Here is a 27,201-nt window from a genome sequence, read left to right as displayed (position 1 = left end):
CTAAATGATTTTTTGACTGATGTGTATATTTTGCAGCTTTAGAATATCCTCACTGGACAATGAATATATTGTAATTAGTTGAATACAGGGATTAAGTGGTTGACTGCCTATCTAAGACTGTTGCCACTTGTTATTTTAGCAAGTGTTCATAATTGGAGAGCCTAAAGAGGGGTACCTCCTCCCGTGAGCAGCTGGTACTCTCATCCCAGCCCCGCCTCATTTACGGTACCTTTATTTATATAGTATATGACAGACGCATTGCATGAATATTCGGAATAGAACAGTTTATAATAAATACATATTTAAGCGGGTTAGTTTCTCAAGTCCATATTTTACTGAATATCACTTTATTACGTGGATTCTTTAACTTCTGGTTAAATTTCAATTTGGTGCAGCTTTGGACGCAGCGTAATGACGTCACAGCGCAGCCATGTGTGTTTATGTGTAGTTGTCTGTGTACCATGGCGAGGTATAGCGTACAGTTTCCTCCGGCATCTTATTCCTTCTTAGCTCCGCTACTTTATCAGGTACATTATTTTGCAGTTATGTACTAATTCTTAAAGGTCTTATCTATTCATACGATGAAAATTAAGGAAATTCGTCAATAGATAACTGAATAAACAACGGAAACATTGGTGAATGTTTCGTGCTGTCAGTGGATGGGATGCTGCCAGTCAAAAATATGGGATGGGAGATATCGTGTACAATTGTCATATAATGGGTGACATAGAAAGGGACCACAGGTGTTGAGACAAAGCTCTACACATGTTCATATGACCGCAGAATAATTGCGCAAATGGGTCTTGTCCACAACGTTGTGCATCAAGTTGAACGCCCTTGGCCTCAATAAGCGGTGTCGGTTGCTAATGATTTTGGAATTTCAAGTTTTTGTTATTATTTTGTAATTAAAAGATGACTGATTATGTCAAGCAATAAATCTTTGTATAAACATTTCATGTGAAATTTTAGTCATGCGAATTGAGTACATAACAGACGGTTGTATTGGTATGATTTTTTCTTTTATCTTAATATATATATATATATATATATATATATATATATATATATATATATATATATATATATATATATATATATATATATATATATACACACACACACACTTAAAATTCTTTTTGACTATTGGTATTAACATGTAGTTATTTTAGTAGGTGTCTTCTAGAAGGAAAGTAATGTATATATAGCATTTTAGATTAAGTAAAACTCCTTTGGATTAGTTGTCTGATAGGTTGTCTGCACTGGAATATATATTTTTTACATAGTGTAAACTGTTTATATTGGTAATAATTGTTAATGTATTGATTTAATTAAGTTTATTTAAGAATATTTTTCCACATGCAATTGATTTGAAATTAAATGGGAATGCATTTAATGAAGGTAAAATATGATCACTACTCACAAAGTTTATTTATTTGTATGCCAATGTAATTTACCTGTCAATCTAGGTAGTGTGTATAGTGTGTAAATAATTTTTTTCTTCGAGTATGGAAATATTAGTAATTTTAGTCTTCATTTATAATGGTTTAGTATTCAAGTTCTCTTGTTGGTAGCTTCTCATTGGAAGTAATTTACTGAAGAAAACAGCCATCCATCTTATTACAGGTTGATTGGGTACTGTTTTTATTAATACCTGTACCGTACATTATTTTTCAAATTATAATTGCTCCGATTTAACTGTAAAGAAATTTTAGAGCTCGATATTAGTATAATAGTTAATTTGTAATAAAAAATCTATGGGTTGTATTAATATGCATTATAGTACTGTACATACAGTATACAAGAGACGCATTTGATTTTAATGGGGTTCATAAATGTGCATTCCAATGTACATACCTAATAGCTACTTAATTTGTATGAGTTTTAGCAATTTGCATTACAATATTTATGACAAACTGTACAGCTTAATTGTTTCTGTAAATTCAATGATGTGTCGAAGGAGGTGGTTGGCCCACTGGCTGTTAGTTGTTTGGTCATTATCATTTTTGTAGACTATCTTAGTCTTTTCACCAGACTATTTTCTTGGGGAAAATTTAATGGATGATGACATGACAGTACAGTAATTAGTTCCTAGTTAGCTACAAGGGGAGGAGGGCTCAGTATGAATCTTCTCACTATAGATATAGATGAAGATAAAGATGCAGCTTAGTGGACAAAATGTAATAATAAAAGTCCATTATAGTATGACGAAAGTGATACATTATAAAATACTGTAATTGTGATTAACTAAAATGAATTATTTTTAAGGAATTTTTGCTCCAGGTACAGCATAGGCTATGGTAGGTAGACCACAATACTGTACTATATGGTTGGTCTTTAGTCGTCATATTGATGTAGAAATTAGAACCTGAAATACCATACCTTTATGTACTGTATATAGATATTTAGTAGTATATAGTAGATCCAGGGTGGTGTAGGTGCATATGACATCCCATGATAGTTTAGAAATTTTTCATGTTCTAACCCACTCGACTGTAGCACTGTACTGGTTGTGACAAACTATGATAGTGAATGTTCCAACAGCAAGCTTGAACTTCTTAAAACCTACCTCTGTTTTACAATTGGCCAGTAGCAATTGAATGGACTAGCATTGATACATATTCATTACAGCATGAACATTGTGTAAGTTGAAGTAATTGACAAATTTGTCATGAAACATCCACCAAAAATTAAACTTGAAGATATTGTACAGTAGTGTCTTAGTGTTTTTGTTTGATAAGCATTAAGATGAAATTGATAAGTGATGTTAGTGCAAATTGTAGATACAGAACTGTACTTTAAACAGTGCTGTATTTGTTATGTTTTGGATATTTTTTTGTTTTGTTTCAGTACACATAATTTTCACTGGGAATTTTGGTATTATATTCAATTTTGTTTTCGGTTCCATAATTAAAAATACTTATATATGCACAATTATGCAAAATTATGTTCATTTATGATACAGATATTTTCAATGGATGTTTTGTTCTTCATATGTTTTTGTTTAATTAATGAATTTGAACTTGACATGGAGATGACAAATGGAGAAACATTGTAGCAGAATCAATGATAATTTTATGATTAACTTCAAATAGGAGGAACCCTTATACTGTACATGTACATTATCAGTTTTATTATAATAATTTTGTGCACATCATCCTAAGTGGAATGTAGATTACTGTAATTTAAAAAAACAAACAGAAGATAAAAGAAATGGAAGTATATACAGCTGCTCCTCGACTTATGATGGGGTTAGGGACCCAAATCCAGGTCGTAAGTCGAATTGGTCGAAGTCGAAAATGCTTAAATAATACATAGAAAATATAAAGTGGGTGTCTCTTTTTCTTCTCAGCACCACAAAACTCTCACTTTTAAGCTTGCCAGCCATTTTAAAGTGAATTACAAAATTTTTTTTTGTCAGTACACAGCGCAACTACCAACGTCTGGACTCGAAAATACGTAATTTGACAAAATTTTGGTACGACTGGGGCGGTCGTATGTCCTGGTGTTCGTAAGTCGAGTAGGTCGTAAGTCGAGTAGGTCGTAAGTCGAGGAGTAGCTGTAGTAAAAATCACCCCAGGTTGCCTCTAGAATGCAGGATTTTGCACCACCCCCTAGTGGCTACACCACTCAGTACTGTATCCATGGAATGGTGACATACCTAAATACTGTATGTACGTGGATCCATCTGCTTAAAGGCCATCATGGTATACAGTAGTACCCCGATTTACGCGGTCAATTGAACCCACAGGGTACCATGGAAAGTGAAATCCGCATAAATGGAACAACAGAACATATGGGATTAATTCCAATAGAGACTGACCCGACCCCCAAACTCCACTTTTTGACGACACACAACTATGTTGTAGTAAAAATTTTATCTTAACTTTATGATGGTATGCACAAACAAGTAATATAGAAGAGGTTTGGTTAGGAAAAATAAAGGTTAGGTTAGGAAAACTAAAAATTAGGTGTAACACTTACGTTAGTAGAAGAGATGGGTTGGCATACTGGGCCTGGAGGGATGAAACTGCCGCGGCTAGGTCAAGCGTCGTCTTTCCTCCCTCCCCGGGTGGACACGTCATATTACTTTAAACCAATTACAGCTAGCAGCAGAGGGGGGTAGGGATGCATGGCCAATCACAGTCCGATACGTCATACTGTATGACGTCAGTGATAACGCAACAGAGACATGCATTGCGCAACCTTACCGCGCGGCTTGCCCAGGCGGAGGCGGGAGCAGGCGGGTGGGGCGAATCTAAAAATAGCGTTGAGCTGGACACTGCGCGTATATGGGTAGATGAACCGCGGAAAGTGAAAGTTCGGTTCTGGCGAGGCACCGCGTATATGAGAAATCGCGTAAAGTGAAACCGCGTAAAGCGGGGTAATACTGTACTGTACTGCAAATCATAGATTTTATGTAGTAAAGGTAAATAATATGTAAATTTGGTACCGTACATAGTATATACAGTACAGGTACTGTACTATTATTTCTGAACTAGAGAAGTTACCTAGAAATCTTATCCTGTATAATTTGTATGGCAGATGGGAATGATGAATATATAAGTACATGTACTGTACAGGTATATGTAATTTTATAATTTGAAAAGGAATATAGAAGTACAGTACTGTATGATCTAACATACCTACCAGCTTGAACACTTGATCGGTTTACTAAAGCATAATGAATAACATACATCACTTCATAACTTTTTTAGATGTACAGTACTGTACTGTACCAGGTAAGTTTATACAGTATGCAAATAAAAGTGCTCTATGTGTAATTGTCATACCCTGATTAATTATCTTTATTTATTAACTGCCATATTCCACTCATTAATCCCTTTCAGTGTTGCTAAATTTCTCTGCAAAATTACCTCTACAGAGTGAGTTTTCCAAAGTACAGTACTGTACAGGTACATTATTGTAAAACAAATAAATTAGATACTGTATCAGTACTGTATCATGAATTACAAATCTTACAGGAGCATAATTCTCTCGAGAGACCATTTTTAACCACTGGAACCCCGCTCACTTTTACGCCTCTGTGTGTACAGTAGTGCAGGCGGTTGGGCGCCCCACCCGGGGCACATTGCTGACCCAGGGTACATGCACATTTGTCAATCTTTAGATCAACTTGTCAAACCCCCACGGCCACAAGAAATATCTTTCAGTGGGGGCGATAATTTATTTGATATACCCTGTATCAAGTACTGTACTGTTAGCAGTAAAAGTACCAATAAAAAATACTGTAGGTGGTAGCAACCAGCCACTAAATGGTTTGTGGCCATATTTTTACAGTACTGTACTAACCACGGAGTGGTTGAAAATAGTCTCCATACTCCAGAACCTTTTGTCACCATTTCCACTTAGCTGACTGTACATAATATAAATATTGTGTCAGGTACATCACAAAAAAAAAGAAATAATATTAATTGGTGGTTAGGTCAGGATAGGTAGGGTTTGGTTAATTTGCTTTAGGTTAGCATTAGGGTGGTTAATCCTTAGGTGAAGTATGCTCAGGTGGGGATTCTTCAGGTGATCCATATATAAAATATTTAAACTGTGTTCACTTCTTTGTAATGAAAGCTCTCATGTTTCCCTTTTCTTTTTTCTATTTTGTCAAGAGAACATACACCTGCCATAGGAAGTGCTCCCTGGGACTTTGAGTCCTAGGTTTTGAGAGGAACCAGAAACTGTACTGTAACTGTACCATTGTTATTTTTCCTAAAATGGTTTAGTGATGGAACCGATCAATTGACCTCTTTATAAAAAGAAATGAGACTTGAGTTTGGCTTTTTGTATAGAGAGCATATTTTGTTGATTTAGAGATGAAAGATACAGGTGCATATTGAATACAGTATACTGTATGCAAAAACACTTTATTCTATGCATTTGTTTGAATTTTGTTAAAAGAAACTTGGAGATAACTATGGGAATATAATTCCAGTTACTATAAACAACAGAAAAATGTGTTCTGTATTGTTTTTGTGCTTTTATTCTGTTATACAGTAGTGCAGTCTTTTAATAATTCAGTATTTTAATTTTAATTGCAGTACAGTATAGTAGTAAAGTACTGTACTGTACAGTATTTTCATTTGTTGAAATGATTGTTTTGAAAAATGAAAAAGATTCTGCATACTGTTCAGTATTTAGGTAATACTGTACTGTGAGAAGGGTACAGTATTATCCATTGTGATCCTACCAAACATTGCAGGTTTGCTCTGGGTACTCTGGTTTCCTCCTGTACTGTACTAACACTGGACAATATAGGTCATAACAAGGTAAAAAAGAACACCAACTGTCTGATAAGTGGTGAAATGACACATGAAAAGAGTATGTACTTGATTTAGCGGCTTTGTAAAAGTATGACATATGATTTTCAAGTAAACTTCCAAATTGCTTCAGTTATGTTATGGGTGTTGATGGGGCTTCCTTACTTGGTGTATATTTAGATAATTTGGTAATGTATGCTTACTTCAGAATAGTCGAATGGCATAACAAGTGTAGACAGGTTAACCCTTTCAAAATGGGATGCCACTTTTAATGTTTTATTTGGCCAATGCCAAACGTTTTAATGAAGCTCCCAGGTAGTTAAACTGTTATTTAGAGGCGTGGTTTAATTAATTACAGGAATTTGTACAGAATTTAAATTTATATCAGTGGCTTGTACAATATGGCACTGGACACTGAAACTTCAGGTGCAGATGCCTTAGAGTTTGTTTACCTTTGTCCTGGTAGGGGTAGACTTTACTGTAGTCTTTACCAACTAATAATTTATTGTGAGTGTTTATTTTATGATTTTCAGGAATAAAATCTGACTTGCATTTTCTTTCATTGTGATAATTTGTGACAATTTAAATGATTCTTTAAATATTTTATACATTTTACATTGAAAATATCACTTCTCTAGTGTGCCTTGTAAAATTGCTGATGAAAGATTCTAAACTGGCTGTGCATATACATTTATACACCTTAAACTAAACTGGAAAGTATTATAAAACTTGTTATCAGTAAAAGAATATTACTGTACAGTACGTATACTGCTTGTTATCATTAAGAGTAAATTGTGTATGGTACTGTACAATGCTGTATACTTTGTACTGCTTATTATTGTTCTTACTGTACAGTACATAATTGGGTTTAAATTATGAATTTTTGCCTCCTTGTCTTCTGTTGGCTTGCTTGACAGTATTGAAAATTGACAGCCAGAATACAGTACATGGAGAGAGTGGTTAACTATTGGAACACAAATTTTCATTAATAAAAATTTGTTTCTGCTGCTATTCTCAAATACATGATGACATTTAACTGTTGCATATCCTGTATTAACAGGCTCATGAACCTAACTACAGTATTGGATTGAAACTAAACAGAACTAAAACAAATTTTCCGTAACCAAACCAAACCAGACTATTTAAATACTGTACAGTACTGGATCTCTATAGATTAAATTTATGGACTGAGGTACAGTTCTGAATTCTTCAATTGTCATTAAGTTTTCGAGCACAAGATGTGGAATTAGGAGTTGGAAAGACCTTTGGAAAGCTGTGAATACAGAGGCTCATATAGGGTATGTGTATGTATTTATTTCTGGAAATGAAAAAGTTTTGTCAGAAACAAATATTCGTTTTAAAAAGACGAATGCTAATACAGTACAGTACTTAAATATTAATGCACAGATGTAGGATACTTGTTAACAGATTATGCAAGGACACTGGACATGACACAAAATTTGTTTTTGTGAGTTTTTAGATACAGTATGTAATAAAATAAGTAATATTAAAGCAGACATCTTATCACCTTATTATCTTTTCATTGAAATACTGTAGCTATACTTGTGACCTGCATCTAGGAACATGACCAGCAAAATGGGAAGATAGTTTCAAAACTGCGTTGATTTTTCCTACAGTTACAGCATTTTTCTTACTTATGAGACACACCCACCAGAATAATGTCACTGTTAATCTTGACACATGGGGAACTACATGTACAATGAAACAACCAATAGGCATATCTATTTATTTTTCAATGGCTTAGCTATATGTGGAGGGTTTTGTGCTGGGAAATCTGAGTTGAAAGCTAGTTTGATTAGAAGGTAAATTTGAACCCCTGCTTGCTGATTGGAAATGTCAACACTGCCATGACATTGATGACAGCTAGCAGTGAACTGTTGTACAGTACTGTACAGTACTGGATCCTTAGGGTATAGCCTCTTACAGTATATACAGTGCAATACAAGGCATATTACAGTTTAATTTTGTCAGTTCATGAATCCATTTCATCATTTGCCTGTGCCTGACAAACTTTGATTTAAACCATGGTGGTGTTTATTGTATTTGTTCTTATTCTAATAGTTTTTATATGTAAATAGGGAAAAAACAATGACATTACAACCTGGAACTAACATAGACACTGGCAGAACAATCACCCACTACTAAAATTACCATAATACAAAACAACCTAACATGGCATCATCAGATAAAACCAGGATAGGATTTGGGTATTGGCCACTATTCCATGACCCCCTGACCCTTGCTGGTGTGGCTAATCCTCATACGGAGCATACCTCTGAATAAACCAGAGCAGATACACCCCAAATTTATTAATAATAACAATACTACCTGTATAGTACATATTATTATTGAGCATATCCCTCACGTTTAATTAATCTATTGTTTGAGTAACCCTGTTCTACCATAGAGTAAAGAAGCCTTTAAGTTCTACTTATAAAATTATTATAATTAGAACATATTCTCCCATATCTTAAAACTTGACCGACAAAAATATTTAAGCCCAAACTATAAGGTAGTAGGTATATGAAAGATTTTTTGCAAGTCTAAACTTCCCCTTCCTTGCTCTGTGGGCAAACTGCTAAGCATGCAAGAATTGTTATTACAGTACAGTACAGTACCTTTTATGTTTTTTACCTAATGATAGATAATTATTTTATTGAATTTTTTTTTTTGCACATTCTGTATGAATGATTGTGTGTGCATGTAACAGAGTAAAAGAAAATGGAGGAAACTATGTACAGTATATATATCCAAAATTACCAGTTGAACAATAACATAGCTCACAGCTCAGCCTCACCCGCTGAGTGCTACTGGATGGTGAGTTGACTCGGCAATAACATGCTATCTCCATACATATTATTCCTAGTTATTCTTTGTTTAGGATATTATTTCTCGTTATCCCTCATTTAGCGAACAGTTTGCTTAACAATAAGTTTTCAGGAATGCAACCCAATTGTTAAACAAAGGGTACCTGTGGTAGATTAGATTAGAAAATGGTACAGTTCAATCAGTTCTTTTTTCCTGTGTTAATTAGAGGCTTCCTATATACCATACAGGTATATATAGTACAATAAGTAATACCTGTATATCTATTAGCCAGAACTCTCCAATACTCGGCATTGATAGCTCATAATTTTTTCTGGAGAAATTCTCTCAATTCTAGGTCTGTGAGCGAGTTTCTGAGGTTGAAAATCAGGTGCATATTTTGAGAAAAGTTCAGAAAATCTCCTTTTTTTCTGATCTGGGAGCAAATTCTTAGGTTGAGAATCAGACGCACTTTCTGGAAAATTCCAAGGAAACTTCAGGAAACTATCCAATTTTTTTCTCGTGTCAGGGAGCAAATTCCGTGGATGAAATGATATTCAGAGTACCCTGTACAGGTAACTCGCGTTTTACATGTGTTTAATTCAAGCGTTTTTGGAATAAAGCGATTGTTCAATTAATACCAAAAGCTAATTTACACGCTCAAGACAAGTTTAAATTTGGCGCTCATATTCGCCTGGCAGTGGAGTCGCGTGTGATGCCTGGTGAGGTGCTGGTAAGTTATTACTATAAAGTCACAGTTGTATCAACAATTTTAATATTATTATTAATATACTGTATAATAATTATTATAATAATGTAATAATAAAGATTATTACTACTAATGATGAAGGTAATGATGATAATGAAGTGTTCTGTACAACATCTGTGACGACGTCCAGCAAGCTTCCCACGTATAGCTTTCTCAGTTCACACCAGCACTACTTTTTCTCTGTGCTCTCATTTGCATTGTGTGTTTATCACGTGCCTTTTTAGTGTTAAACGCTGTTTTCCCCCCTTGAGCATGTCTGGAAAACGTATCTCTGCCTTCTCTGGGGCGTCTAAAGCTAAAAAGGCACGAAAAACAATCGCAATAGATGTGAAATTAAATGTGATCACCCGCCTTCAGAGAGGAGAGCGTGTGTCGGAGGTTGGCCGCGTGCTTGGGTTAAGTGAGAGCACTGTTCGTACCCTGTACAGTATATGATGGTTCCCCTATTTCATTTACATGTATTCTTATGGGAAAATTATGTTTAATTTACAAATTTTTGAATTAAAGCGGTGATTTTCAAGAATGTAACCCCCGCGTAAAATGAGATGTGGGTATACTGTACAGTGAGTTCTGCTATAACGCGTGTTTTGATAACGCGAATTTGCTCTAACGCGATTTATGAATTCGGAACAATATTTGTATAACGCGATCGCTTGTTTGCTATAACGCGATTTTTGCTTACTATTTCTCCAATTTTGTGGTATTAACTGTGAATATGGTAAAGAAGAATATCTCCAAAAAGCATTCTGATGATAGAATTCCCGGTGATTATCGTAAAAGAAAGGATATAACACTTGAAGAGAAGCTTGATGTTATCAACCTCAAAATCACCCTTCTCCCCCATCAAGTTACATTCATATTTTTTCAAGGTAAAGTGTTAAATTTACTGTATGATTTCATTATTAGATATGAATGTAACATTTATTTAGACTGTGCTATCCTTTGTGTTAGGCTAACTACTAAATTTTTTCGATTTCGAGTAATCTGCACCTAACCCTATTTTCTCCATAAGCCCTGTTATTTCTATTACGCGATTTTCTATAACACGATATTTTACAAGAACACAATTATCGCGTTATAGCAGAACTACCTGATACTGTAATTCTGGAAACTATTTTTTTTTTCCGGGTCTGGGAGCAAATGCTAAGGATGAAATAAAGCGTAATTCTGGAAAATTCCAAGAAACTCTAACCAGTGCAGAACTTTATTTTGCTCAGAAAAATTCTGGGGATGTGGGATTTTTTCGTGTTTGAGAGAGTCATCCCAGAAATCTCTCATCTTCGGAAGAGCTGTCCACCAATTATTTTCACTGTACAGTATATATTTTGATTTAAATGTATAATGTACTGTATTTTCAGCTTTTGACATTAAATTATTTTAACTTTACAAAGTATTTTTGCTTTATTTTTGTATGGTATGAATCTTATGAAATGTGTGTACGTACTGTGGAGTACTGTACAGTACAGGTAATTGGGTGTAAAAACGCACAGTGTAGATAATTTACTTGTAAGCTCATCATACATCCTGGCACTGTGCAGGTTTTAGAGATTTCAGCTGTTTATGAGTTTTGTGGTACAAATTCTCCTGTAGTTTTTATGATTAAATTCTTTGCTGCAACAGTATTAACCCCTTTGTTATGGGGATGTCACTTTTAATATTTTATTTGGCTCATGTTAGATTATTTTATTCAGTTCAAGGGGAATTGGTACACAGGTGGTTAAACGTCATTTTGCTCTGAAGCCTCAAATTCCTGGTAGAATAATTCCTATATTATTGATCTAAAACTCTGGGAATTTCCTAAAACTCAGTTATAAGAAATAATTACTGTACAGTACTGTATATTGTGAGGAAGTAATTAACACCAATACATGTGAGTAGAATATGCAGAATTATTTGAAGATCAGAGGAAATTGTCTTTTTGTGATATATTAAAAGAATACGGGATTTGTAAGGAATGATATTGAATATAAAATTTTTATAGCTAATTTTTTTTTGGGGGGGTCAGTATATCACTGATTATTATTTTTTAAGTTATATACAGCAATCCTATACTGTATTTTGATAATTCTCCTTCAGTTCCTCTAAATTTAGATCTTTAGATTTAAGGAAGAATTTAGACAATTACCAAAAGTTTTGAAAGAAAAAGACTAAAAAATTTTAAATTGAAAAGTTTTCTGTTTAACAGTACGTACAGTAGTATTTCACAAATGGCTAAAATATTATAATGATGGCAACCATTTGACCTAACTTTGTTAAACAGATTGTTGGCAGTGATATTCACTAAGAATGGGTAAAATGTTGGAAGAGTGGAAAACTAGAAAGATATAATAAAATTATTTGAGAAGGTAAATTACAAATTTACCTGCAACTCCTAGACCTGCAAGTCTAGGGAGTTAATGATATAGGATTGTCTCATGCAGAATGATCAAATTCTTTGTATCAAGTAGTATGACTTTGTGAGTGGCAGATCCACTGGGCTTCAACTGGTGACAGTCCTGGATGTACTGTACAGTACTGTTTTGAGTCACAGAGGTCATTATAATGGAGGGGGAGGGCCATTATATGTGCATTGTATGAATACCATGACAACACTGATGAGGTCCTACATTAAATTTTGCTCAGTAAGCTCAATAGTTAGGATTACTGTATGACTGATTAAGATTGAATTATATCATTATTTAATATTGCTGTACAGTACATACTGTATTATTACAGTACAGTGACCCCTCGGTTAACGAACTCAATCCGTTCCAGAAGGTCGTTCGTTAACCGAAAAGTTCGTTAACCGAAACCATTGTTTCAATGGGTTTTTGGGTAATTGGTTCCAGCTCACCGAAAATTTCCTAAATTCAACAAAAATGGTAGAAAAGTTCACTTACTTTGAGGTGTGTATGTAGAAGGCTCCTGGATGATGATGATGATGATGGGAATTACAATGGGGGGTGGAGGAGAAGGAAGAAGAGAAGGCATTGGGGTGGAAGAGAAGTCACCCCATGGCACCATTGCACCCATAAAATTTTAGTTCTCTTGGTGTATTTCAAGATTATTTTCTTTAAATAAACACTGCACTGCATTATATATTGTCAATATGTAAAATATATTTCAAAATGACCAATAATTTGCTTGGAAACACAGAAAAAAAGCGTTTAGTTGAAGAGAGTCTCAAGCAAGATGTTACCTCCAGTGAAAACAGAGAGAGACTAACTCCTGTTTGCTGTGTTAAGAGGCTGGATGCTGCGCTTTAAACTAGTCACTTTACCTTCAATTATGTTCAATAATTGTTAAAATGACTAAAAAATTTAATATTAAACTTTTAAAATTATTGAATAGTATAAACTTCTTGATATTTACTAAAATAGTTAGGAATTTAAGCCCTAGAACCGATTAATGTATTGGCGGACTGATACTAAAGCTGGTTGCCCGGCCAGTGCAAGCGAAAACATGTTGAGGTCGGTTCGTAAGAAATTCGTTAACCGAATTTTTGTTCGTTAACCGAATTGAAGATCCTTATGGAAGGCAGTTCGTTAACCGAAATTTCGTTAACCGAGGCGTTCGTTAAACAAGGGGTCACTGTATTTAGATTTTTGAAATTAGAGATTCTGTACTGTACAATGTTTGTTGTATAACATTACTGTGCCTAACTTTCAAGTTGAGCAAATTTTTAAGTGAATATACAACATAACTGCAAAGAATTGTAGATTTTTTTTTTTTGTAAAATCTTGAGGCATAATACCGTAATTTTTTTTTTGTATATTACAGTACAGTGAATTACAGGTACAGGTATCTGTAATGCTGCACTTCCTTAGAGTGGCAGCCATAGTAGAAGAGTCTAGGTCACTCTGTTCATTCTAAATCTCTATTGCCCTCCTTGAGTCACCTATCCTTTATCCTGTTCTTTCCATAATGTATACATTATTTCACACTTATCTACCACTATGTAGGCTGGATTCAGCACCTTAAAGTTAGTAAAAAACAGTTAAAAGGTTTCATGCCCAAAAAAAAAAATTATTTTTGTAGACCAGTGTTATGAGTTGTTGATAATTTTTACATTGGTTAGGATTGGGCTGTTCTTATAGTGTTCAGCTAATGGTCGAATGGGCTGGATGAGGTTGTATTGCCGAACAGCCATTTGCAGACGAGGGATCTTAAGTGGAAGCAGGAGATGGTGCTGAGGATGATCAAAACTTCACCCCTAACTTATATGGTCGTGGTGATGATCAGAAGGCCTAGAGGGTCAGGTGTTGAGCTCATCTTATGTGGAGTAGGAAGGGGAGAGAATAATCTAAATAATCTTTCATGCCCTCTTGCACTTTTCTAGGTGTTTCCGTTGTGTGGCATTTAGGAAGGAAGACCAGGCAGGGGAGGCATAGGTGAGCTTGGGAAGTATGAATGTTGAGTAAACACCGAAGAGTTCCGGCGCAAGAACTTTGAGGGATTTGAAACTTTGGACGAGGTGGAGGCAAAAGCCGGAAGATTTAACATTTGCACTGACATGTGCTTTCCAATTTAGTTTGTTATCAAAAGTGATGACTGGGAGTTTGGAGGAGTCCACAACCTGGAGTGTGTTGGGGCCCAATGTAATGGAGGAAGATGGGACATGGTTGGAGGAGAGGTTGATGTACAGTCGGGGTCCAAAGTTCGCTCCCGTCCAAAATGAAGCAGCATCAACCCCAAATGAGATGAAACAGTCAGAGTAAGTCATTTCGGAGACTCATTCCCGTGACTCAGTTTCACCATGAGGGGTGAACTTTTTCCCTGACTGTACATATCCATGGTCTTGGTATGGGTGATGGTGACATGGTTGTTTGGTGGCCCAATTTGAGAGATTGTTCCATACTGTATATTCTGGAGGGCGCTGTAGTCAGGATCAGACTTTGCTGATAATCAAATTGTTGTTGACTAAGTTGAATGCATTGGTGAAGTCAATGAAGGCAACAACCACAGATGTCTTGCGTTTTCCAAATGGCATTACATTATATGTGATTGAGAAAGTTGACAAAGCAGTGAGTGGAGGTACAAATTCATATGGCCAAATTGCTGAGGATCAATGTTGCCTGCAATATCAGCATAAGCCCAGTCAAAAACAAAACTCATAGATTAGGCTGGGTATTGGGGTAATGGCAATGGGTCATACTCGTTTAAAGATTGTGGGCTCATTGATTTGGGCACTGGTGACACATAGGAGGTCTTTCAGTCAGCTGGGCATCTAGCTTGACTGAGAGAAGTGTTTATTATGGAGCAGAGGGGTTTAGCTAGTTCTGGGGAAAACTCCTTGTAGAGCCTCATTGGTAGGTCAATGAGAGTGGTGGAGCGCTTGATCCTGAGTTTGTCCAGTTGCCTTGATACTTCAAATTCTACATTAAGTCAGTGGGAGAAAGTGCTGGTAGGTAAGCAGGGAGACTGGTTGTCTCAAGCTGGGGGAGCGTCTGGCATATACTGTACATACAAAATGGTTGTTAGTTTGTTCAGCTGCATCACTATTAGTGAGATGGCTCAGGAGAGGGAAGGGGTGTGGCTTATTGTTCAGTCCACAGAGATCTTTAAGCTTGCTAATACCACTGACGGACACATGTTGCAGCTTGGTTAGGCAGTAAGACTATTTCAAGGATGATGATGTTGCGAAGGGTCCTTTAGCGGTCGTTGAGATAAAAGGCCCTGTCTCCCCTGTCTCTCTGTTGCTTAATCTTTTGATCTGAGGTGTGATTCAGAGCAAGTCAGCTTCCATGGTGGTGTTAGTATAATTTATCCATTTGATTTCTACGTCTACACTTAATAATTCAGTCCAGGGATGGTGAATTATCAACTATCTGAAGAACGCCATGGCAGTTGGTAACCAGTCTTCAGGTCTTGATGTAAGGTCTTTGTACTTGGATGGTCAGTGGGAGCTGGAGGCCAGAACACTGATAGGTGTGTACAGTACTACACCCCTATAGGCAATGGTTGAGGTGGTTGTTACTGGTCCATAGGAGGCATTGGTTGAGGTGGTTGGTACTGGTCCATAGGAGGCATTGGTTGAGGTGGTTGGTACTGGTCCATAGGAGGCAATGGTTGAGGTGGTTGGTACGGGTCCTAGGAGGCATTGGTTGAGGTGGTTGGATACTGGTCCGCGATGGTTGGGAGTGGTTGGTACTGGTCCATAGGAGGCATTGGTTGAGGTGGTTGGTACTGCCCATAGGAGGCAATGGTTGGGGGGTTGGTACTGGCCCATAGGAGGCAATGGTTGGGTGGTTGGTACTGGTCCATAGGAGCCATTGGTTGAGGTGGTTGGTACTGGTCCATAGGAGGCATTGATTAGGGTGGTTGGTACTAAAGGAGGCATTGGTTGAGGTGGTTGGTACTGGTCCATAGGAGGCATTGGTTGAGGTGGTTGGTACTGGCCTAGAGGCATTGGTTAGATGGTTGGTACTGGTCCAAAGGAGGCATTGGTTTGGTAGTTGGTACTGGTCCATAGGAGGTATTGGATGGTTGGTATTGGTCCATAAGGCATTGGTTGAGGTGGTTGGTGCTGGTCCATAGAGGCATTGGTTGAGGGTGGTTGGTACTGGTCCATGGAGGCATTGGTTGAGGTGGTTGGTACTGGTCCATAGGAGGCATTGGCTGAGGTGGTTGGTACTGGTCCATAGGAGCCATTGGTTGAGGTGGTTGGTACTGGTCCAAGGAGGCAATGGTTGAGTGGTTGGTACTGGTCCATAGAGCATTGGTTGAGGTGGTTGGTACTGGTCCATAGGAGCCATTGGTTGGTGATTGGTACTGGTCCATGGAGGCATTGGTTGAGGTAGTTGGTACTGGTCCATAGGAGCATTAGGAGGTGGGTACTGGTCCATGGAGGCATTGGTTGAGGTGGTTGGTACTGGTCCATAGGAGGCATTGGTTAGGGATTGGTACTGGTCCATAGGAGGCATTGGAGGTGATTGGTACTGGTCCATAGGAGGCATTGGTTGAGGTGGTTGGTACTGGTCCATAGGAGGCATTGGTTGAGGTGGTTGGTACTGGTCCATAGGAGGCATTGGTTGAGGTGGTTGTTAATGGTCCATAGGAGGCATTGGTTGAGGTGGTTGGTACTGGTCCATAGGAGGCATTGGTTGAGGTGGTTGGTACTGGCCCATAGGAGGCATTGGTTTGAGGTGGTTGGTACTTCTAAAGGAGGCATTGGTTGAGGTAGTTGGTACTGGTCCATAGGAGGCATTGGTTGAGGTGGTTGGTACTGGTCCATAGGAGGCATTGGTTGAGGTGGTTGGTACTGGTCCAAAGGAGGCATTGGTTGAGGTGGTTGGTACTGGTCCATAGGAGGCATTGTTGAGGTGGTTGCATGGGCCCACAGGAGGCATTGGTTTGAGGTGGTTGGTACTGGTCCATAGGAGGCATTGGTTGAGGTAGTTGGTACTGGTCCATAGGAGGCATTGGTTGAGGTGGTTGGTACCGGTCCATAGGAGCCATTGGTTGAGGTGATTGGTACTGGTCCATAGGAAGCATTGGTTGAGTGGTTGGTACTGGTCCATAGGAGGCATTGGTTATAGTGGTACTGGTCCATAGGAGGCATTGGTTGAGGTGATTGGTACTGGTCCATAGGTGGCATTGGTTGAGGTGTAGTTGGTACTGGTCCATAGGTGGCATTGGTTGGGGTGATTGGTACTGGTCCATAGGAGGCATTGGTTGAGGTAGTTGGTACTGGTCCATAGGAGGCATTGGTTGAGGTGATTGGTACTGGTCCATAGGTGGCATTGGTTGAGGTAGTTGGTACTGGTCCATAGGTGGCATTGGTTGGGGTAGTTGGTACTGGTCCATAGGAGGCATTGGTTGAGGGTTGGTACTGGTCCATAGGAGGCATTGGTTGAGGTGATTGGTACTGGTCCATAGGAGGCATTGGTTGAGGTGGTTGGTACTGGTCCATAGGGACCATTGGTTGAGGTGATTGGTACTGGTCCATAGGAGGCATTGGTTGAGGTAGTTGGTACTGGTCCATAGGAGGCATTGGTTGAGGTGGTTGGTACTGGTCCATAGGAGGCATTGGTTGAAGTAGTTGGTACTGGTCCACTAACTCAGTTAAGATAAGGTCAGTGGTTTTCTGACCGTGTGTAGGTAAGTTCACAGCCTGATAGTAGCAGTTGTTCCTCTATGTCAGTGGTGTTAATTTCGCTGAAATCCCCACAGAGTACTAGCTTGGCACTAGGTACCTCACTTTGAGGTGGTCTTAGGTGGTAATGAAGGGATTGATTAGAGTGTCTCTGGTGGGTGAGCGAGGCTGATGGTAAAACACACAGTATATTATGATGATGTGGCGAGGGTGAGCGCGTGATTCAACATGTACCTATAATGTGCAGATCTATTTTCCGTTTGTAATGTGGTTCACTGTTCAGAGAGGGAGTATGTGTCAGTAGCCTCGACTGGTATAACAATGGCACAATGCAAACGCACATGTGTTTACATGACAAACACAGGTGTTATGCCATCTTCCCCGTGGTGGCTTAAGCATTACAATGGCGAGGCACACGAGCCAAACACAGCAAGCGCCATGGTGACCTTTGAAGGGTGATGTAGACATGTGGTGGTGGGTTGACAGTGCACCATGATGTATGAGGCAACAAAGACGATAGGTAGAGAGGGCGAGACCGTGGACAATGAAGGATGAAATTTTGTTACCTGCCAAGAACTTCACATTACCGCTCCTTCATCTCTCACCTGCTCAATATTCTTTGTCTTACTAACCTCATTCACACTTATCACTTGCCACTTTCTCTTCTCACCTCTCTTCCCTCTTCTACCTTACCTTGAATCCTGCTCTTCCCTCCTCTACATTGTGTTCTTTCTACTACCTCACCCTCACTTGTTACCACTTCCTCCCTATCCCACTTCCACCTCAACCTCATTTCCTCCTTCCTTCCCACCTCCAACTCGCCCTCACCCTCTGCTCCTGTCATCTCTTCCTCACCTTTCAGTCTCAACCCCCACCTTCTTCCCCCACCCCCCCCCCCTTCCCCCATTTCTCCCTCTCCCTCCCACCTCACCCATACCCTTTCCCCTCTAACTTACCTTCTCACCTGTTTTTTCTTTTTTTCTCTTCCATCTCTGTCTTCTATTCCTCTCCTGTTCTACTTTCACCTTTTCCTCTTCGCCCGGTCCCTGTTCCTCATTTCATTCCCATCTCTCTTATTCTCGTTTGTTCTTATCCTTTGTCCTGACTTTGCTATTTTCTGTCCCCTTCACTTCATTCCCATTTCGTTGTCTCCCTTTCTTTTATTTTCTTGTTTAATGTTATCTGTTCTCTTGTCAGTTTTCCTCCGGTTTTAGTCTTCGTCTTCTATTTCCTCCTGATTTTTACAGTATACTTTTGCTTTTCCTGTGTTTTTCACCACACACACACACACACACACACACACACACACACACACACACACACACACACACACACACACACACACACACACACACACACACACATCTGATCACATTAGCACGGTAAAGTAACCCTCAACGATTCTCTTTATGTTTGGTATAAAAATCGTTACAAAGTGCTCAATGGAGTGATGTGCTTAAGCCGTGAAGGGAAACTAATGTAGGTTATGACGGTGTATCTCCGGAGCGTGGCAAGGAAACACTTGTTCTCCATGTCTGGGTGAATGAACAGCATGGAGGGCGCCGTCTGACTCAAGTGCTGTGAGGATTGGGAGGACCTAATTGATATCTGCCCATATATGCCTTTAATTTATTAGTGTATACTGTACTGGATTACGTGTTATATATTTTTTCATCAGCACTGTCCTCTGTTATACAGTTTTTCTTATATTGTGTATTGTTATTTTCCCTTATGCTGTATTGTATCATTTGAAGATTGGTCCTCCCAGCTTATTTCACCTCCACATTAATGCCCTAACCTAACCTAAATTAAATTCACCTAACCTAATTGAACTAAATCTTACTTAACCAAAATTAACCTATCCAAACTCAACCTAACCCCTCAGTAACGTTAGGGTGGTTAATCTTCAAGTGAAATAAGCTGAAGAAGCGATTTTTTTTACACAGGATTAGCCCACCTGAGCACAGGTCACTGACCCACATCGGGGCCCAAGTGAAATGTAATAATAATAATAATAATAATAATAATAATAATAATAATAATATTTCATAGTAAATAAAATTTATAATAAGAAATAATAATAATAATAATAATAATAATAAAGAACTTACAAAATGAAAATAGATCAAAAGTGAGAAACAATATATGTATGTTGTGTTGTCAATAATAAGAGAACAACTGAGACCCTGCGATTGTGTGTAAATGAGGCAGAAAGTCAGATCAGCAACCTGAGACTTGGTCACAATTTGTGATGATAGATGTAACCTTTTGTTTATACAGTATTGTTAATTCACATATTGTTAACTTTGTTCTTATTCATTTAATATTGGAGTTTATTATCACAGCATCAGTTATTTGGTAAATTAGGAGCCCAGGTGTTATTATGGGCTCCTCTCCTGTTTTTATTTTTTGCGTATTCTGTGGCTAAATAGTTATTGAGACATGGCTGCGGTGTGAACCAAGTTTTAGAGGAGAAAAAGTGACAAGAGTAAATGGATAAAATAGAGCAATGCTTGAAGTACTTGTACCGTACCGTGTTCTGGAGAAAATATTAGCGTACTACAGTAGTGTGTGATGTTGATATATTGTAAGTGACACCGTTGAAAATTTTTTACTGTCAAGGAACACTGCAGTCTATAATAGCGAATAAAGCCTTTGTTGTTCGCTGTCTTCCATTCTTCATCAATTGTAGAAAACACGTTCATTATTTTAATTTATTATTCATCACATTTTTTCTTTTTTTCTATTATTGTTATTTTATATGTTGACCGTTATATAATTAATAACCGATAAATATCATTAGGGAAACTAATACGTAGTCCAAGGAACGTGTTTCGAGTAACCGGATATTGGAAGCATAATGTGTTGTCTAATGGTAGACCCTGCTACCATATGGCATCATGAAAATTCTGACCAAGTCCCAGGTTGCTGATCTGACTTCTGCCTCATTTACACACAATTGCAGGGTCTCAATTGTTTATCTTACTATTGACAACACAACATACATATATTGTTTCTCACCTTTTTTCATTTTTGTATTTATTATCATCATCATCATCGTCATCGTCATCATCATCATCATCATCATCATCATCATCATCATCATCATCATCATCATCAATCATCATCATCATCAATCATCATCATCATCATCATCATCATCATCATCAATCATCATCATCATCAATCATCATCATCATCATCATCATCATCATCAATCATCATCATCATCATCATCATCATCATCATCATCAATCAATACATCATCAATCATCATCATCATCATCGTCATCGTCATCATCATCATCATCATCATCATCATCATCATCATCAATCATCATCATCATCATCATCAATCATCATCATCATCAATCATCATCATCATCATCATCATCATCATCATCATCATCATCATCATCATCATTATTATTATTATTATTATTATTATTATTATTATTATTATTATTACATTTTCGCCCCCCCCCCTCCCAGGCCCCAATGTGGGTCAGTGACCTGTGCCCGGGTGGGCTAATCCCCTTAAAAAATAAATAAAATAAAAATTTAAATAATACTTCCTTGAGATAAATGTATAGTATATATCAAGTGCCTAAAAGAGAGCTCAGACTTTCAACTGGCTCAGCCATGTTAATATTGTAATTATTATCCACTCTGTATCTGTGTTTTTCTGGCTAAATAAACTGTTTCAATTAAAAAATTCAATTCACTCTCTTAACTAGACTGGCCACTCGCAAATTAATCCGGTTAAGGTAGACTTTCCGGTACTGGTATACAACTGCGTGTGTGGGATGGGGAGGGGGGGGGGCAAAATGTCAGAGGTCAAACTTAAGGTTGTTGGTGACCTTCACAACTCATGATGACGGAGACATTTAATGGACCAAGAGAGGGGTGATGGTCAGTGTCAGAGGCTAGAAGGTCTTGCGTCAACCGTTCATACATTTGTCATGTTCACTCGGAACCTCCGCCTTGTGTGAGGTACAGTACAAGTGTCACTTCAGTTGTCAGATATTCTATATGATGAAACATTTAATGAACTTGTCACTTCTGAAGAAAAATGCTATTGTGCAGCCAAAGTTTATTTGACTGTAGTGCCTTTTCGTACTTGCTCACACACACACACACACACACACACACACACACACACACACACACACACACACACACACACACACACACACACACACCCCATCCTCGACACCAGCTCTCTACCTGAGATCCCTTGTCCGAGAATTGCTGTTCGACACCACAACCGCATCCAGCCCATACGTGCATGAACTGATCGCTATAAGAACAGCCCAGTCCCAACCATTGTAAAAATTATCAATAACTTGTAATAAATCAGTGTATTCACTCCCAGTAAACACTACTCCTTGCACTGTCACTATGTTGAAATGAACTGTAGTTTGAGCTTTTCCCCATCTAGTTATTATATGTCTTATTTGTGTCACTTATGTTACTTGTATATTATTTGTAATTCGAAACCCATTCCCCAAATATGCAACTGTATATTTTCAGCCTTCTGGCTGCCAAGCTCTTTCAATAAACCGTTAATTATTATTATTATTATTACACACACACACACACACACACACACATACACATATATATATATTTATATATATATATAATATATATATATATACAGTATATATATATATATATATATATATATATATATATATATATATATATATATATATATATATATATATATATATATATATAGGGTGTGTGTGTGAAGAGTGGAAACTTTTGTTGTATGTGGCACCATAATTCAGCGACTGTGCGGAGTTTTTTTTTTACGTGTTCTGCTATAACTAAAGTCCACATAGCAACACAGTTGTGTGTATGTTTCCTTCCGTTTGAACGCGAGAACCCGGATATTGTAGTGTTTTTTATATATTTTATGCAGGAATCATAGACAACCTGAACAAGACCTAATATGCCTTTGGTATCAGAATATGCAAATTATGTACCGAATTTACAATTTTTTTATTGTCGCACTTGAAGACTGTAAGGGAGATAACTAGGACATCATTTGTTGTTACAGGAATGGTAATTACTAATTAACTTGCAACGCTTTTGTCAGAAAGTACACATCAGTACTTTATTTATTTTTCTTTCAAGTTTTCACTTTGAGTTCATCGATGCGAGGACTGAAACATATAGGTCGTCTGATTTTCACCAAACTTTTTAAAAGTATGTTACTCTCCCAGAACAAGAGCTGCAATGCTCTTGGATCAAAATATATTAGAGACAATTACATGTTTTGTATATTTTTTATCTTCAACAATAAAAGTCTCGTTAGTAAAGTAACTTGACCATCATTTGCATAATTTTCGGTAACCTTGGTGTAGGGATGGTGTTATTATCCTGCTAGTTGCGTATGCCAGCCCCTGAGGCATGCTTTGCATAATTACACGTTTCTCTTTCCAAATTATTCGGTGAACCATCGGCTCACATGATTATAGACCCAACACTATAGGTCTCTATTACTTTATAATGTTGCCCCTCACTCTGGTGATAATAGGTCTCAATACAAACCTAGACAGGGTTGATGTGTTAACTCTAATTCATAGACCTAGGAGGAATTTGTCAGTAGTATAAGCGTGTCTTATTTTCCTTTTATATATGTCCCAACTCTTTGTTTTCTTGCGTCCGTCCGTGTGTGTAGGAGGAGGATGAGATGGTGAAGAGATAGGAAGCACGTCGTGATCTTCAGCTTATTGTGAAATAGCCATTGCACGAGTCTACGCCCCAGATGTTTAATAAAGGCTTTAAACAAGCTCTTTTCTTTCTTCTATAGAGACCATATTCTAATTACCAAGGAATTCATTGAGTGAATTGGGAGTTACATGGTCAGGGCACGGGAGACTTACGTGCACACATGTGGATCCTCCAGTCATTGTGAAGGTCTCGGAGGGAAGGTGGATGGAGGGGAGGTGGATGGAGGGGAGGTGGATGGAGGGGAGGTGGATGGAGGGGAGGTGGTTATTCCTCGGTGATATCAGCATAAATATGTCGGGGGTTTTCCCGGTCACTCATTGTCTTCGACGAATAAACCAAGCAAGAAGTGGCTCTATCTGATCGCTGTTTAGATTCCTCAAGCTGAATCACTTCGCTACTATTGTAAGCACAAGCCTAGCTTACCTAACACGAAGTGACGAGGGTCGTGATTTATGAAGCCAAGTCTTGGCTTGTCAAACTTTACCCAACTAAATGTGTTCTTAAATAAACAAAGGAAAGTTATTAAGGTTATTAAGGGTTTATTAAACACGGCCCCGTCTTGCGTCATCATATCTAGTTATGTGAGTTAATATACTGTCAGTTCCTATCGGGTAATCAGCTTTATTGACACGAAAAACAACCTTCAGATGAACAGATTCACGTGACCAAGTATATATATATATATATATATCTTGATAAAATCACACGGGAAAATGGAAACAACGGAGCACCTTAGCTTTCGTCTTTATTCAAGACATCTTCAAGACACACACACACACACACATATATATATATATAGAGAGAGAGAGAGAGAGAGAGAGACGATATTTATTCATTTTGTACTGGAAATATTGGTAATGGTGGTGTGAATTCTTTGTAATATATAAACATGTCAGGAAAACACGATGGCGAGTTTCATCACACACACACCACAATCATATCCTGTAATCTGCTATGTCGAGGAACTAGTGTCTAAGAATAATCATTGGCTAAACGATATTACGTCGCGTATGTTGAAGAATGTTGTCAGAGCCAGAGTGGCGTCACTTAGGGAACTCCCCGTCCCTGTGATGCATTGTACAGTGGCCGTGAAGATGTGTGTGTGTGTGAGAGAGAGAGAGAGACGGACAGAATTCGTGACCACCCACTAACAGGTACTAACTGTATGTAACTAAACATTACATTAAACCCAGGTCGTGTTGGGTTACTGAAGGCAGGTCTACATCTGTTTATATAGACAGATGTGTACATGTAGACGTGTTGTGTCATTATCTATTGTATAAGATGGAATTAGGAAATTTGGGGCTGCGGCGGTTGTGTAGTGTAAAAAATGATAGTGGACTGGATATCGTTGAAGCCTTAGTTGAGGATTCTCTAAAGATCGTATCTAATTTCTCTGCTTAAGATGGTGATGTGTAAAATTTGCCTCACTTAAAGCCACGGTACCAAGATGGCAGATAAAAAAAAGGCGTTCTCTTTTTCTCACATATATAAGAAGGTAATGTTCTCCCTTTCTTATAGTTAAGAGTAGATAATATTCTTTTTTCCCAGTTAATTACGGTAGTACTGTATTTAGCTAGTTTTTAAAATACATGTTTGACTTTTGACTCCCCTACTTCTTCCCCTAAACCCCCTTCCCACCTTCCCCTAAACCCCCTACCCCTCCTTCCCTTAACTCCCACCACCCTCCTTCCCCTAAATACCCCTACCCACTTTCCCTAAACCCCCTACCCACTTTCCCCTACCCACTTTCCCTATCCCCTACCCACTTTCCCCCCATTCCCCCACCCCTACCCACTTTCCCTACCCCCTACCCACTTTCCCTTAACCCCCTACCCTCCTTCCCTTAACTCCCACCCTCCTTCCCTAACCCCCCCTACCCTCCTTCCTATAACCCCTACCTTCCCTCCCCCTACCCTCCTTCCCTTAACCCCCTACCCTTCTTCCAACCCCCCTACCCTCCTTCATTAACCCCCTCCCCTACCCTCCTTCCTTACCACCCCCTACCCTCCTTCCCTTACCACCCCCTACCCTCCAATGATAATGTATTGCAGTGGTTATCGGTAGGGGGGGGGGAGGCGTAAAACGGAACTATAATATCGTCTTAAACCTCAAACTACTCTTGGAAATATTAACACTACGTTAATGTTGTTTAGAAAATCCAAACACAACAAAACACCAGGAAAAAATGCGCAACAGATGAGACGTTCGAAAATATAAAAGTAATTATGCCAACAGTGTATGGAAGGTGTTGCGCAGTACGATAACTTGGCTGAGTGAGTGACATATGCTGCGCAGACCTCTATATGGGTGCACATGTTGTATGATGAAAATTAATAACGAAGAAATAAGTGATCTTCTGGGAAGTAATAACACTCCCGGATTCAAACATCTGCTATACTTGGGACTGTTGTTCACAATTTGGATATCAAATAATTAAAATCTGAACGTTTCTCTTATCTTTATACAACTCAAGCCCTAAAGTCTTCGTAAATATAAAATCGTTAAGAGATAACGAACAACGCACTAAAATCAAGCACGTACCACCTATGACGTCACACACCAGCCCCCACCCAGACTATCCCAATATCTATTTATATCCTCTCTGTTTACTTACTTCTCAGCTGGAAATTGATCTTAAACGTCGTAAAAGTTGGACAAGTTGAATACTAATCAACGTGGAAAGATTATTTTACAAAATATTATCGAGTTCTGCTAATTCAAATAGGCCTACTTATATATATGTGTGTGTGTAATGTCGGTAAGTTCCGCTACAGTATTAATAAAACTTACCACTGACATTATTTTTTAACTGACAACATTTATCATACAGCATATATATAATTATACATTCTCAATAATGACAACTTCTCTTAGTATACGTTGAGTTTACATAGTATGCGTGTGTGTGTTTGTATGTAGTGTTTTGAATCGTTGCAGTAAATATTCAGTGAGTTGACGTGGATCGGTGTTGCGTCTTTAACATTACGATTGATGGCGCGCCTAGTAAGCATGGCTATATTTATAACATGGTAACACCCCACTGGTACCCTTATAACAAATACTTGTCCTTGTAGTGAATTTTACAGCCACGTAGATTGTAGGTGGTTTTACAGTAGCATGTTGTCCTTGTTGTGTTGTGGTTTTACAGCAGCATGTTGTCCTTGTTATGTTGTGGTTTTACAGTAGCATGTTGTCCTTGTTATGTTCTGGTTTTACAGCAGCATGTTGTCCTTGTTATGTTGTGGTTTGACAGTAACATGTTGTCCTTGTTATGTTCTGGTTTTACAGCAGCATGTTGTCCTTGTTATGTTGTGGTTTGACAGTAACATGTTGTCCTTGTTATGTTGCGGTTTTACAGTAGCATGTTGTCCTTCTTATGTTGAGGTTTTACAGCAGCATGTTGTCCTTGTTCTGTTGTGGTTTTACAGCAGCATGTTGTCCTTGTTATGTTGTGGTTTGACAGTAACATGTTGTCCTTGTTATGTTCTGGTTTTACAGCAGCATGTTGTCCT

The 27,201-nt window shown here is 38.1% G+C and overlaps 1 protein-coding gene across 1 annotated transcript in view; it reads right to left on the bottom strand.

Annotated features, from left to right (window-relative positions):
• Positions 1–7,481: 7,481 nt before the first annotated feature.
• LOC121862516 (mucin-5AC-like) overlaps positions 7,482–27,201 on the bottom strand; it is a 32,674-nt gene continuing 12,954 nt past the window's right edge. Inside the window, exons 4-5 of the mRNA XM_042360822.1 lie at positions 17,145–17,643; positions 7,482–7,545 (exon numbers count right to left, since the gene is read on the bottom strand). Coding sequence (XP_042216756.1) covers positions 7,482–7,545; positions 17,145–17,643 — 563 coding nt within the window. The remainder of the gene's footprint in view (positions 7,546–17,144; positions 17,644–27,201) is intronic.

The sequence above is a fragment of the Homarus americanus genome, unplaced genomic scaffold (assembly GCF_018991925.1).
Source record: "Homarus americanus isolate GMGI-L3 unplaced genomic scaffold, GMGI_Hamer_2.0 scaffold31037, whole genome shotgun sequence".
NCBI lineage: Eukaryota > Metazoa > Arthropoda > Malacostraca > Decapoda > Nephropidae > Homarus > Homarus americanus.
Note: the sequence above shows the minus strand (reverse complement) of the source record. Positions and strands in the feature narration are given on the sequence as shown.